Below are 15,725 nucleotides of genomic sequence, written 5' to 3' on the forward strand. Positions count from 1 at the left end.
CAACATCGATAAGCAGGAGGCTCCTGCGCGGAACTTGACACCCGGCGTCGTGCCAGAAGCGAACGTGCCGATATTACTGCGATCAGCTGAGGGATCAATAAGCTATTTTTCACTCATTCGTGTTGAGAGTCTATCATCTTAGGACCTGAATTGAGAGTAACTCGACTTTGATACATGTCTGAAACATGTAGCAGAGTTCTCCAGTCCTGTGCACTGCTTATCCCTGTCATACAGGTTAACACACGTTACATTGCGCGTTTAGGCTCGTTGGAAAGTCTACGCCTTCTTTCCTGTGTGATCGTATGTCCTCAATGAACAGGGGGCTCTTGCGGTCCCCTACAATTCATGGACGCCCTCTATAATCATTAAAGACCACGAAGTCACGATAAACTGGTTGACCCAAGAACTCGACTCGATGGCTTTGGCTAGCGACACAATAAAAGTGCACGGCGTGGGCATTATGCAACAAAGTGCATTGTCCAGGACATTATCTTGCGGATTTATCTTCGGCGAGTGCCTCGAAATCGCAGATAACATCTTACGAAACGAGCCATCCTTTAAAGCACGTGTAACAGTAAATAACTTACACAAACTCTTATTTACCTCGATAATAACATAGGAATATCACTTCTGTCTCGAAAGTAGTAAGTTCGAATTTTCCAGAATTTTTTACATGATTTTAAGAGCTGATGAGGATTATGGCGATGCACACGAATGTGGTCAAGTGCAGGCGCTAGAGCTATTTATTATCTGGAGGCTAACTTAGTTGTTTCACGGCACATTTGTAAGTGTGTAAATAAGGTACGGACAACACCACGAAATTAGAGGTTTTGTTAAAAGTCTCACGTTTCTATCTCTGTGGTTATCAACAAACAACAGAGACCTAAATATGTCAGATTTAATAACACTTTTCACAGTTATATTTACATACATAAATAAAAAATATACGTTGTATAATATTAAGTAGATAGGTAATTGTGACACAAAACATGATAATATCTTTCCGAAATATCAAGAAGACAGGATGTAGGTATAATCCAGTCAGATCTTGATTTTAACCCCGAAATAAAAAAAACGGTACTTATTATAGTAAATATCCTAACACTTTCACGTCCAGCCTTGAAGGACAAAAATCACGATTATCAAGTAGATAACATCACGCCGTTCGCAATGATCTCATCCACCAGGCACGACCATCCAATGCTAACTCAATGGAGTTGCATCGAGCATGAAATTAGAAAACCTCTTGCAGATTATCGCATATAGATGATGAATGTATGAATTCTGATTGGTCTATCTCACGTATTTGGCGATCTCTTTCATATTGAATCAAACAGATACTTGATATGTTTAGTATTGGTTTCACAAAAACTTTAAGATATGAACCTAATACTAATAATTCCATTCCGGTTAAAAGTAGGTATATATAAACTTGAGACCACTACTTATTTAAGATGACAAGTTTGGAGTCGGAAGCATATGAAGATTTCAACTTAGTGCAATGCAACTCCTTGGTTTAGAATAGATATGTAGTTTTTTTTATTTTTTTTTATTGACCAGTTTGCCTCCATCATGCCAAGGTAATTTCATCATCTTAGCCATCTAATTTTTCAATTACAGACAAAATGAAAAACAAAATGACTCGCTGATGTGACTGACCTACTTAAAACTGATTTTAGACTTCTATTTCAACAATGTAACGACGAATTAAGGTCTGCAAATTGACTTTCCTATTACTACTACTATACTAGCCGTTGTGACATGGGTCTAAATATGTTAGTAATTGGTCAATAGCAGCTGCAGTCGCACCGAATGCATATGGACTAGGAAGTGTCCAATTTGGGCTCGTTTCTGACCCGACAAAGATACGAGTAACATGCTCTGTAAATGTTATTGTTTCCTCGCCTCGAGAACGGTTACCTTAACCTATAAAAGAGCATACGGTTTTATACTGTTGTAAATTTTATCCGTTATTTTTGTACACTTATACATCTCGCGTCGAATAATGATCCCTATGATAGTTCTCTCAAGACTCTTCTGGAAGAGCTTAATTAAAAAAAATGGGAATAACTTATTCAGTTAATATGATAAATAGCGCAACGCAAAGATCAAAATGATCTTGTTTGGCCGAGTATCCGACTAGTCGGCCGACTAATCAGCCATCCGAGCGCCGATTAGTCGGCCAAACCCATAGTCGGTACACCACTAGTAATAAGTATTAAGTTCCTATAGTTCGTTTTTTTAGCATTAAAAATGGGAAACAATCTTGACGTGTCTTTTTATTGAAAATGCTCTTAAAATGAGTTTATGTATTACTTATGAAAGCAAACGAATGTAAAAGATCGTTTATGATTTATAATTGTTAAATATTTGCTGTGATTTAATTTTCAAAAGCGATTTTTAATAAAAAGACACGTCAACATGGCTTACCTTCTTTTGGTATAGTATGAGATGTCGCGAGACAAAATATAAATAATGGGACGTACAGTTTTGTAATTATAGGTAATTATTTAGTAATCGAGTGTCAAACAAGGAGCGATTATGATTTGTATGCTCTTGCAGCATAGAAAGCGATAATATGTATAAGTACGAGTAATCAGTGGTATTTTCCAATTGTTTTATCGGTATATTAAAGTTACCGGTGGCAAATGTGCAAGAACTCGATAATCCTTAATATTGCCATGATTTGCATATCGACAAGCAAAACGTATAAAATAGCAACTCAACCGGCATTGATACCATCACTATCACATCAGATATTGATAAAGTATCAATTTAATATTCCCTCGACGAAGCACTATTTATATCCTCGTAAAGTACCGGTCTTGTCAATCCAAGCGGCTCAATGCAATTGAAACTAATAAAAATGCAATTTACGTAATGCGTCTCGCCTGTATAATGCCTTCCAATGCCAAAGGGAGTATGTTCATATAAACTTCATATATTCTTGCTGCTTTTCTATCTAAACCTAGCAACTACCCTTTAGGACCAAGTCTAATGCATTCGATGAATAATAATATCCTTTGTCGCGGCGAGTTGTTTTGCGCAAAAGGTATATGCACAACATACAAAACATACTACGGCGTGTGCAAAAATAGCGTTTTATAAACAGCATTGTCTCTACTAATTACTCGATAATAATGAGAATGACTACGATGTAGAATTAACTTATGTTGTAATGGCTGAATAGAGGAATTATATCATCGCAAATATATTATTTTGATAGAACGTAAGAGATGTTTCAAATCGCCATTTCAGATTGAGAAGAAAAAACGCTTCTTAATTATATTCATGAAGAACCAAAAAACACACAAGTAACAATATTGACTAGAGGTATGTGGACGAGACGGTAGGAACATCGTCCCTCTTGTTTCAGAGTCAAATGCGTGAGACGGTCTCGCCTGCTGACTCCGTGCGTACAATCAGGTACAACTGGTACAAGCATAAACGCCATGTACACGCATTTCAGAGGAAATATGTACGCGTACGGCGATTTTTCCAAACACACGATCTCGATCTTTTCTTCCGGGCTTTTAATAGTTTACCATGTTTTTTCTTTTATACAAAAAAGTATTAAAATTTCCGAATATCAGCAATATTATTTTCCACTCCCTCTTATTTTTTTCTTATTTTCATCAAAATTAGCAAAACTTTGAAGTAAGATACGGAGTAAGTAGTAAGTAAACTTCAATTTATCAGTTAGCTAATTTTGCTTCATGCACGCGGGTCTATCAGTTTTGCTAGTCAGCAGTAAAATTTACCTGTAACCAAGATGGCGGCGCCTGACTCGTCGAGTCCTCGAGCCGCTGTCCAGGGAAGACCACCCACCGCTGTCAGAGCGAGCCAAAGCCAAATTCCTGGCCTCCGTTGTCCGCGCGCTTTCCAGCAATATAGCCGTGTATTTCGTTATCAACATGATGTTAGAGCACTGTTGCACGTCACTTTTAACTCACTATTTTTGCACTGAGTAATTCGACAATGTTATATAAAGGAAGTTTCAACGTTTTTCTGCGAACCGTCGGAAGTTTTCAAACGAAAAGCAACAAGTAGACTAACTAAATCGGGCTGGGCATCCGTCTGCCGTCATGCCGCGCTGGTCACCACATCACATATCATGATTATTATCCCTCCGTACAACGGGATATTGTGAATTATGTACTCCTACGCTTTAAGTTCAACCGAGTGTTAAGAATAAGGGCACGTTCATAGTCAACCACAAAAAAATCTGATTTTGCTCGTGGTCGACGTGTCGACGCTCGATGTCTCACCGTGAACTACAAACTATAAGCCCAGTGGGAATGTACCCTAATAAAATCACAAGAAAAAGACAAACGCTTTGCAACATCAACATGCATGAATCAAGACAGCAACACACAGACTAATTGACAGACAGCTAAGCAAAATAGATTAACATTACACCGTAGGACTTATACGTTTAAAGCAGGAATGCGGAAATTTACACATGAATATGCATTAAGTGGGATATTTTGCCGGCGACAGATAATTGGGTAAAATGAGGTGCCTATATAGGGAAACCTATTTAGCGTTTTGAATAAATTACATGATAAAATAAAGTAGTTAACGCAACGCTATGAAAATTAGTATTCATAAATATGATAAAGAGCATTTAGTGTGTAAGTAAATACAATGTCATTGTTACCTACTCTAGCTGTCATATTACCTTTGGGGTTTAAGATAAAGATTATTTAAAGGATTTGTGCAAGCAAAGTGGCGTAGTATGAAGCTTATGGACTTTCTGATTGAGCTTATTTTAGACTGTTAGTTCAGATTTTTAATAATCTGATAGACAAAAAATTGTAGATATCATTGATTAATGCTGTAAAGATAAAATTTAATTATTTCTATTGGTAGTAAGTATAAAGTAAAAAAAATCTTCGCATGCCATCAGCTATGAACTTACACATATAATTACTTATTAACTTCCGTAAAAAACATCAGTTTTGTTATGAGTTATGACGAATTCTGCTTATTATTAAGTCGCTAAAATTGTATCTAATGAATCGATTAAGGAACTGTCGGGAATGTATTCGTGTAAAGGATACGGCAATTAAAGACGAAACGGCACGGTCGTTGACCAAGCGAATCCTGGCGCAAATAAACAATCCGCTGTAGAAATAGTCCCTGTATCGCCACTTGGTGTTTGTTGAGCCGAGTTTAGGACTTTCCGCAAATAACACCACCAAGAATGCCCTGTTTATGACATTTTGTGTAATACGATTTGCCAGTCGACATCGATTTTTTCAAAAATATGACCAGACTAAAAGTACAATATTGTTTCAAATTTTGCCTTGTCACGAAATAGTCTCAATGTCAATCAATTGATGTAAACAATAATCTACAATTTCGTGATAAAAAACAACTCGTTGAATAACTTTTGGGATTTTCGTCATTGATACGAAGAAAACTGGAATGGATGTAGTTTCTGAATATTGTTTTAATCAAGCTACCTTTCAATTACCAAGTGTTATGATAGGGATATACAAATACACCAACGATTCCCTTCACAAATGCATGCTATTTACAGAGCTTATAGATCTTAGAGAGACTTAAGAGTCATCCTTGACTCTGAGATGAAACAGCGTGTAAAGATGAAAGCACCGTGAGCAAACCGAGCGTGGAAACACAGTCTACCGGTAACGGATTGGACTATCTCTATCTGTCGCTCGGATCTGAGATAATTACCGTCTGTAGTCTAGTCAACGATGGCAACGACCTTGGGCAACTTGGCTATCATTTCATCTTTCGTGACATTGCTAAACGTACAAGCAGGTAGTGTAGGTAACTTTTGTATGATTTGAAAATATTGTGTTACTCCCCTTATATGATTGGAATACAAGAGGCCGTAATAATAACAAGCGTTGCATCTTGTATTATGCACCTTGGATTGCTTACTGCTATTCTAATCTGTTGCGATTAAAACTATAATGACTAAGAATCAGCCAAATCGGTGTATTACCTACTATATATACCTATCCTATCTATACCATAAAGCAGGGGTCACCAAATGGCAGACCGCGGTCCGGATCCGGACCGTCTAACCGTGGACCTATTTTATTTTTTTTGCTTATTGAAGTAGAGTCAAGTAGAAACGGACCGCGATGGTCATTTTATTTTAAGAACTGGATCCCTGAAGAAACTAATCTGTGATCCCTGCGTTAAACGATCAACTATATTATCTTTCACTAATATGCAAATAGGTATAAATATCGTTTATTTAATTTGAAACCAATATATTAGTGGTTCGCGTTTGGCCACGTTGTTCTCTACAGACTGATCTGATCAATATAAAATGCAAACCGGTCATAATTCGTAATCTTCCGAGATTGAATGATGTCTAACTATCAGGGATCGGAACCGGTGTTTTGGAAAAACTTTGAAATAAAAATAAACATATATTTCGGTTTATTTTATACTCCAAATATAGGACTACGTTGTGTTTTTAGATAACGACTTCGTATTATTAGATTGCCCAATTAGAAATGAAATAATTAACAAAGAACGAAAAAATACCGTTTTCGTTCCCTGCTAACTATGGTTCAAGAAATGGGTTATTTCTATGAAATTGATGAATCAATTTTCTTTAATTTCATAGAAAGTATGTAGGTAGGTATACTCGTCTAATGCATTGTTTCGTTGTTATTTTACCATGACCGGGATAGGTTAAGAATAAGAAGGTCTCCGGAAGTCCTAATAAATACAATGACGCCATTGTCTTATATTCAAGTACTTTTAAACAAAACGACAAAGTTAAATGAATGAGAAACGTTACAGTTTAAAATGCTTTATTTGTATTGATGTGCCGCTGTAGTTTCCAAAGTTGCAAAATGTATACTATGTAAAATTTCTGAACCTTCGCATCTTTTTGTATGGAAATTATGCTTTTGTATACGAGTAAATATCTCATACTTTCCGTTTCCAAAATCACGATATTTTCTGTACATTTCTGAGAACGTTTCCTACATTTAGGATTTTTTCGCAACTTGCACATCTGTATTTATTAGTATAAACTTCTAATTCCATTCTAAATTGGCATGTGTCTCCAACAGTAAGAAACTCGTAAAAATAAATAAACCAAACGTACATATGTAAATATTAATAAGCTCAAGAGATGTTCAGCTAAACTGCAAATGTAAGGCACCCGATCGTAAATAATCTTAAGCGATATAGGCCCCTCGAGGAAAATAAACGAATAAATAAAAATAACACGAATAGGTGCTCTTGAAGTTGGTCGAAATAAAATTTCTCATTTTTTACAAATGAAATTCTTATAAGAAACATTTTTATCTCTGTAATTTTTTTTTTAAGTTAACTGACACTTATGTACACACCTCAATAATTAAAAAAAAATGTCGCTCAACACCACGTAGGTGGCGCCATGTGCTTAAAGCGACCTAAGCTCATACAATTCTAACACCCGTGAGCAATTTATGCGTCTACGCGTACCAATTTGCACGTTTCTGTATTTAGCAGACGCAGTAATGCGAATTAATGTCGTAGTAGCCTCAAGTTCGAGGCTAAATTGGACCTGTAGCCGTTAGGTCTTGAACCAACGGCTCGCACCATATACGGGCCTCATCAATTACTTGGTGACGTTTCTTGTTATAGGGCACGTCTGGTATTTGGTAATCGTTAAGTCCATTATTGACGTTATTGTAAATGTTAATTTACAATTTAACTAGAGAAAGGCGTTTCTAGATAAGTTTTTATATTCGTGTCAGTAGAGATCACAAATCAAAATAATATAATCGTTATCCCAATAACAAATTCATTCATCACTTACTTGATTATTATTTTCTAAGCTCTGTTTTCTATCCAAGTTGCATAATCTACTACCCAATCTAACTAATCCAAAATGATTTCAATGATTTCATATTAAAAGGAGTATTTATATTGGGCAAACCAACTATAATTTTAGTTGGTATCAGGAATGTTAATCACAATTTTATTCGTTTATCCCGATAATACATACACATAGACAGACGCGGCAGAGAACTTTGTTTCATAATGTAATGCTACATATCCATTAACTGTAACTATCCTTTAATTATCCTAATACTGAATTTTTTGGACGTATAAAAAACTAATAAAAAAAATGTTTAAATTTTTGGCCTTTTCCAAGGCTTGCTATATATCCTGCACAAATTAGTCAATCTTCTGAATTGTTCCGCTGTTGAGAAGACAAACTTCTTAGGTTGTAATAAAATAGGGTCATTCCAAATATACTTAGTTCAGCAAATAATGTGTCTATTTCCGCAAACAGAACACGTTCCGATATGGGGCATGTTCTTGACACAGTTTGCTCAAAATGCTATGGTCTGTCTATCTTCGATTACTCATGTCGTTATTATAGCGTGCTTGAATAACATGTGTACCGTCTTGATTCAAAACAACATAGTCCATTAAGTGGTGGGAGTGGAACTTCGAAGATGTACAAAATAATAGCCGGTGTAGCTTTATTTGACGTTCATAAGCGCATTGTAATATGCCTACTTGAATAATAAACTATCTTTTATCTTTATCTTTAATGTGATTAATAAACGTGGCAGATATGTAAGTAATGGTAACGGAAAGAAGACTTTACATGAAAATCTGTTACCGTATATATAACTTAACTTCGCAATACTCTTATAATAAATATTTAAAAATCTTAGTAGAGTCAGGCCTAGACAAGTCTGCAACGATTTTATAGTATACGATAGCACACGCAGTGTGTTATACGCATAAATAACACCTGCACTGCGTGTGCTATTAAAATCATTGCAGACTTATCTTGGTTTAACTCTAAATTCTTGATTATTTAAGGCAATTGCAGCTAAATAAGTAACATGTAATTATTTTATTCATTGTGAAATCTATGATTTCAAAGTAAACAAATCCATTTTTAGACAAAAGGTTTCCCTGATGCCTCGTTAACAAAAAATTGCGATGAGTAGGTGTCAATTAGATCATCACATTTCCTATAAGCTAACAAAAAAATATGTCTGAATCATTTAAAGTAGATATAAAGTACTTATTCGAGTGCTTAACACGATATTGATTTAATTTTAATTGTGCAACAAGTCACTGAACTCGGCAACTTTACTTTAATTAAGCTCAGAGCTAGATTTACGCTGACCAATTGAGTTTATTGGCTTGACCGCAATAACGCCAATAACAAAATCACTGTTTTTTTTTTCATAGTAAGTAAACTTCACTGTTATCAAACGATTGCAAGCAAGATTACACACTTGTGCAAAATTCACGAGCGCGTATGTGGTGTTCGCGACTTTCGCGCACGCGTCGTCGCGCTGCTATCCAATCGTCCGATCGGAAACATCGACTCAAGCGCACTGAGTACGCGCGCCGAGTCCTGCTGCCTAATTCACAATTTACTTCGACTGTGAGCTCATCACCGGTACAACTTGATATCGAGATCCATTAAAACTATACTTTATTGCAGGCCACAAATAAAATGGGTCGGCTGAAGCAATGCGCACGCGTCAAGGAAAACAGTCCTGCAGAACGGTTTAATTTGAACTTGGAATTTATTAGCAAACGGGATGCGAATTTGGTCTTCTTGTGTGCGATGCTGTTGGTGTCCATTTGGGATACCACAAGGTGCTTCACCCTTCATTATTTATTTTATATCTAAATAGAAAAAGAGTAGGTTCACGTTCACTCCAAAGCACACAAGAAGCTTAAATAAGGAGAAATACAGGACTCTACTAATAATGAATTCATAGCACACTCGTGTTTTCTTTTACTCAAAATTTATAATGTAATGCAATACGCAAGACTTATAATCTTGCCAGCCATAAAAATATCTCTCCTATGATTAAATTACACTTTTTTTTACAAACTGTCGGTCCGCTTTAGCTAGAATCAAAAGGGAACCTTTTGCAACACAAAAAAGCAAAATATGCACCCGAGTGTTGATGTCGGCGAATCCTTTATTGTAATTCAAACTCGATACTATCTGAGGACGTCCATTTTCCTGTTCTCGTGTCCAATAAAAAGCACAGTGGCCTTAAAAGAGCGGTGATTTCTAAAAAATGTTATACAACTTTCCTTTTCAAAGGGATGGGACGCATTATGTGGAATAAAGTTATCTGGGCATAACCTTTTATGGCGGCAATCGTGGCTCGTATTGCAAAAAAGATCAAGAACGGGTCGCCCATTGCGTAGAATAGTCGCTGAAAGTAAAATTTATTCATGGACTTCTATTTTTATACGATGTTAAAATGCAATAAATCTTTTTGCGGCCTATTATTACATAAACATAACGCAGTAATGCTCTCAGTATTTACTAATAAGGGTTTCCTACAGTATTTATGTGTGTTTGATGTCTTTTGTATCATTAGTTTTACATTACATTGCATTTTTACAAGCTTCTACTCGTATTTAACTTGCCCTATTAGTATGTATGTTTGTGTGTGTCAAATCTTGGAAGCTAAATTTCCCGCCCATTTCCCGGTTTCCGATTGAGCTGAAATGTGCATAGGTACAACATATGTATTCGGTTTCGTCAAATCATTTATTCATCATTTAAGTTTGATTTACAGGAAACATTTAAGAATGTTGTGTTTATGCCATAAAATTAATGTGCCAAAGAATAAGACCGAAGCAGCATTTAATTTAACTGGTACCCCCTAAAATATTAACTTTATTCGCAGACGTCTACTTTTAACACCAAACCAACCGAAAAACCTAACACCTCTCAAGGGTACACCGGTCTAAAAGACAGTTCTTCACTCCAAAGCTAATGAAAATTATATCACTTTTACCAACAAGGTTACCCTTTGGGGAGACTCACTAATGAAGCCTGGACTATGAATACATATTGGCGCATTACAGCTTCAATGAAGCTGCATAATTAATAACAACTGCTCTTAAGTCTTACATTGAGACCCGTTTTAGTTATGCACTTTGTAAATGTATAGAAGTGGAAGTTTTGTAACCTTTTAGACGGTCGTGTCTTACAGCTAGACCAAGGTTTTTTTCTATACTTATAGTAATTAATTACGAGTACTGATTATTGATATATATCTAATCAAAAAAATGAAGTAAGATTATTCGGTAGGTCAATTACAGCTCCAGAGATGTTAGCATTAGGATATTTGGACAGATGCTGGATTTACCGTACCGTTTTCTAATACTAAAAATAAACGGTGGTAAGAATCCGTTTTTTTATTAATCAAAGAAGCTCATAATTTTATATCGGCATTACCCGTTCAATGTTGTAAGTTCATAGTTTCCTGCTACCCAAAGGTTGTCTGGAAGAGATCGCTTCTTAGCGATAAAACCGCCTGTTGTTACCTAACTTTTAAGTGTTTTTTTCATTTCCTGTCTATTTTTAACTGTATGGTGCACAATAATGAATATTTACTGCCACTACTGTTGAATTCACATTACATAAAGTCTGCATGGCATCGTACTTTGCACAACCTTGCTTTTTAAAATTAACTTTTTATACCGAAGTCACAAATCTTGTACATTCTTAAGTCTGTGACACTCCTTAATTAATTTACCGTCTAGGGAGACTCGAAACGCTAAAACGCTGTAATTGGTGGAGAGGACCGATTTCGCGGCTCTTAGCGTTTCTACCGGGCTTCATACCGACTCTATCAAGCTTTCTTACCGATACTCCTCTCTATTAAAGCTTAAGTACCAGATGCGAAGCGTCGAACTTTCCCGTTAGGCAAGCAGGAGCTAATTTGGCATTAAGATCTATCCATTGTGGAAGTTAGGTGTCATTTTGTCTCGAAATAGGTAAAGACAGTGAAAATTGAGTCGTATAAACGCTTCTGACTAGATCTCATGAATACTAAGTTTCCACCACTATTCCAGATAAAATAGTAACTGCATAGAAAGTCTAATTGTGCAGGGTGCAAACAGAACCAGGCCGCGTAAGGGTAAGCGGCCTCTTTCGCGATGAACTGACCAGATATAATATGCTTGGAACGGACAAGTGACTTGAAGCCGTGAAGAAAGGCAAGAAATTAAATAAATAAATAAATAAATAAATAAATAAATATTATAGGACATTATTACACAAATTGACTAAGTCCCACAGTAAGCTCAATAAGGCTTGTGTTGAGGGTACTTAGACAACGATATATATAATATATAAATACACAAATATAGAATTATATTATTATTATTATATTATATATATAATATATAATATAGAAATTACACAGCGAACAACACCTTTCTTACACTGCCAATGGAGTTGGCAACTGTCACAGGTTTGTATAGATGGCGCCATAATTTTTCTAGTTTCGTTCTATGAGATTTGGCTTGAAGAACTAACATACAGGCCATAAAAACCCGAAAAGTGAATTTGACACCTTTCTTAGGACTGACAAGAAAACCTTATGCAAGCGCCATCTGTAAAATACATCGACCAGCCAACCCCATTGATCAGGACACTGCAAAGAGTTTAACCACTGAGAAGACGAGAAGAAGTAATAAGGTTTAAAATCGTGTACTATCAGATAAAGACAATAGGTACCTCGTTGTTGCAAAGTGAGTAAATTGTCTTTAAGAGCAATTGGCAAATGTTTAGTTTATGAGTTCACAGTAATTTTTTTGTTGTTTTTAATTTTGTTGTGTGTTTTATTATGAGAAACAGCAATAAAGTAGTCAATTTGTTTCAATAGTTAACAATTAAAGCGTAAACAATTTGATTGTAGTGTTTGAGGATTACTTAACCTAATTAAATAACTACACAGATATTAAACACAATATACCTACATACATACTCGTACATATAGAATTCATACATTTATTACTCGAATATTACATGAATTACAGCAAGTATATTTATTTCTCGGTACGTCTTTTTATTCATTATTTTGCAGAAATAAATGTCATTTTGTCATTTGTCATCTTATCCATAATGCTACGATACAAATGCAAAAGTTAATTTACTGTCCGCCTGTTACCTTCTATACGGCGACGAGTTGAATATACCGGATCAATTATAGTTAAGTTTAGTATGAAGAAACTGCAGCTAGGGCTTAGGTATGAATGATTGCTCTTCTTCAAATTCATGCTTAACAAAAAAGGAAGTGAAAAAAGCAAAAAAATAATAGTGAAGATGAAATACCTAAAGCATAGTGTCCGACCGAAGTTTCAGTTTCGGTTACGGCATAAAAATCATCAGCCGAAGTTTCGCTTTCGGCCAAAAAACGGCCGAACCTTTCGTTCACGCCGAAACTTTCAAAATTATATTTTTGGTAATGTTTGACAGAAGTTTCGGTTTCGGCATAAAAAATATGTCGGTCGGACACTAGTAAGACTTATTTGTAGGTACAATAAACTAAAATTTCTTCGATATAATTTTCCTCACGTCTTCCAATATCTTTCTAGCAACCCTATTATTATCAGAGCGTTCGAGATAATTCCGTACCTGATCCGAATCAGGTCTCAGTCCGGGTACAGTCCAACCACATTAACCAGACAATCGCAAATACTTTAAATCATTGACTTAAAGTATATTTTTGTTTAATTCATAACGCTAATAAACTTGTTAGCCAGTACAGGGAACTGACATGGACACGTGGGCGAAAGGTACCTAGAACTGGTGCAATTAAACGCTGTATAAATAACATCAGATAAACAACTGCTTAGGTTACAGAGTGATAGACAACCGCACAAATTTCTCATGTAAATCAAATATGCTAAAGCAAAAACTACCTTAACTACAGCATAGAAAGTTGAGAATGCAGACAGACCAAAATATCCGTACGAGCTTGCGTTAGTTACCATGTGTACAGTACAGTTACTCTCGTATACATCCGACATAATTGTATATACTTACATATATATGCAATTATGTCTAAGGCAACAAGACTTATTTGAATTATGTAATCATGCTCTTTCAAATTCGTATACAACTTTCAAGGGCGTATGAACATTTCTATTAAATAAATAGAAAAAACTAGATCTAAGTGCATAAGTGTAAATACGAGTACAAGTATGATCATGAACTAAGTATGGTTCTAAATTGGAAAAAATAAATGAGATCAATAAAAAATCTATTGCCAAATTACCCGAAACAAAAGTATACATATGTCAACGAACACTCGAAAATCTATTTCCAAGCAAGTATCCATCATTCTGATTAGCTTAGCATCTAGTGTTAGTAAATTTAATAATTGTATTTAGTACCTTAAGAGTAGTTAAGTGAAGGAAAAAGGTTCTGTTATACATGTTTTAGTGAGAGCTAGTAATGAAATGTCCTTTGTGTGTATTTGAAACCTTATCTCCTACTCATTTATTTTCCAAATAAATAAAATAAAATAAAGCGAATGAACTATGATAATAAAACTCAAATACCTATGCACATATCACTTTCAGTGTCATTATATTATATCAAAATGGTTTCTTCGTTATAGAAGGCAATGATGACTGCCTCAGTAAAACCACGGAACAAAGATTGTCGTCATTTCGCAGAAATACACTTCTGAAAATACACAAAACATGTACGCTTTTAATACCAATTATCAGCTTCTATCTATAGTCACTCTCATTCAAACAAAAGAATTTACGATTGTGAAAATGAAATCAACAATTTATTGACTCGCTATGGCAATTAAGTTTTTTGCGGAATTAGAAGAGTGAAATGAATTGCCAGTCACATACCATTTGGAAAAGGAAACTAACATACGTCTCGTAGCAGAAATTCTATTATCATACATTAAATTCTTGAGACAGGTGGTATTGTTATAAATATTGCCGACGATGAGTCAGTTCAATCAAACGAAATTCGATTCATGAAACGAGTGTTTAATGTTAAATTGTACAATTTCAATTTATTTATTTATAAAATAATCATTTTACACGTCACATCATTCAAATTACAATTAAAATTTATATAATATTTAGTTCAAAATTTAATAGTATTTATAGGTATATCACATCACATGCATATTTTTGTAGTTTTCGAGTCCGAGTATGAATGATTACGAATTTTCTGTTAAAAACATTTAAATAAATAAATATTATAGGATATTATTACACAAATTGACTACGTCCCACAGTAAGCTCATTAAGGCTTGTTTTGTGGGTCCTTAGACAACGATATATATAATATATAAATACTTAAATATCACACAAATAAATGCCCTTATCAGCCTTATTTAACCCCGGGACCATCGGCTTCATAGGCAGGGTCACTACCCACTAGGCCAGACCGGTCGTCGACATTTTATTTACGACATTTATGGACACCCTCTTTGTTTTATCCATGACAAGTGTCAAATTGAATAACAACGGAGTCTGGTTACTTTTTAAAAAAGCCTTCATTTTTGTTACTTATGGGGCTGTTTCACAATACCCAAGTAAAGTATTGTATAGCTAAATATCAAATAAATTAACTGCCAGATAAAACTTCCTGCAAAACTGAGCACTTTATCTATCAGTTTATTTGAAGTAAGGGAAACGCCAACGATGTCTTTATTCGTCAGATAAGTGGCAAGTAGCTTATTCAGGACATTGTGAAACAGGCCCTAAGTGTTCTCCATTATTGTAGATGCTTAAATTTGTACTTACCAAAAAGTTAAATAGGTAACAGAAATAAAGAATGATTGTTTTACTTAAATATGATGATGAATGATTTATTAACATTTACTGATTGTGTAGGCTTAGTCCTGCTCACGTCTCATGAGCCACCCGGTATATTGTTGTAGATGTTTTTTTTTTAATACTACGTCGGTGGC

General features: G+C 35.2%; 1 protein-coding gene across 4 annotated transcripts in view; it reads right to left on the reverse strand.

The window, feature by feature from the left end:
* Positions 1–15,725, reverse strand: part of LOC133525931 (protein sprint) — a 474,626-nt gene that overhangs the window by 347,312 nt on the left and 111,589 nt on the right. Inside the window, exon 1 of one of the 4 annotated variants that reach the window (XM_061862357.1) lies at positions 3,762–4,252. The exons of the other annotated variants lie outside the window; for them this stretch is intronic. Within the exon in view, the coding sequence (XP_061718341.1) occupies positions 3,762–3,916 (155 nt within the window). The 5' untranslated portion in view covers positions 3,917–4,252. Of the gene's footprint in view, positions 1–3,761; positions 4,253–15,725 lie in introns of those variants that run through there. 4 annotated transcript variants of the gene reach the window in all.

This window comes from Cydia pomonella, chromosome 15 (genome assembly GCF_033807575.1).
Source record: "Cydia pomonella isolate Wapato2018A chromosome 15, ilCydPomo1, whole genome shotgun sequence".
Classification (NCBI taxonomy): domain Eukaryota; kingdom Metazoa; phylum Arthropoda; class Insecta; order Lepidoptera; family Tortricidae; genus Cydia; species Cydia pomonella.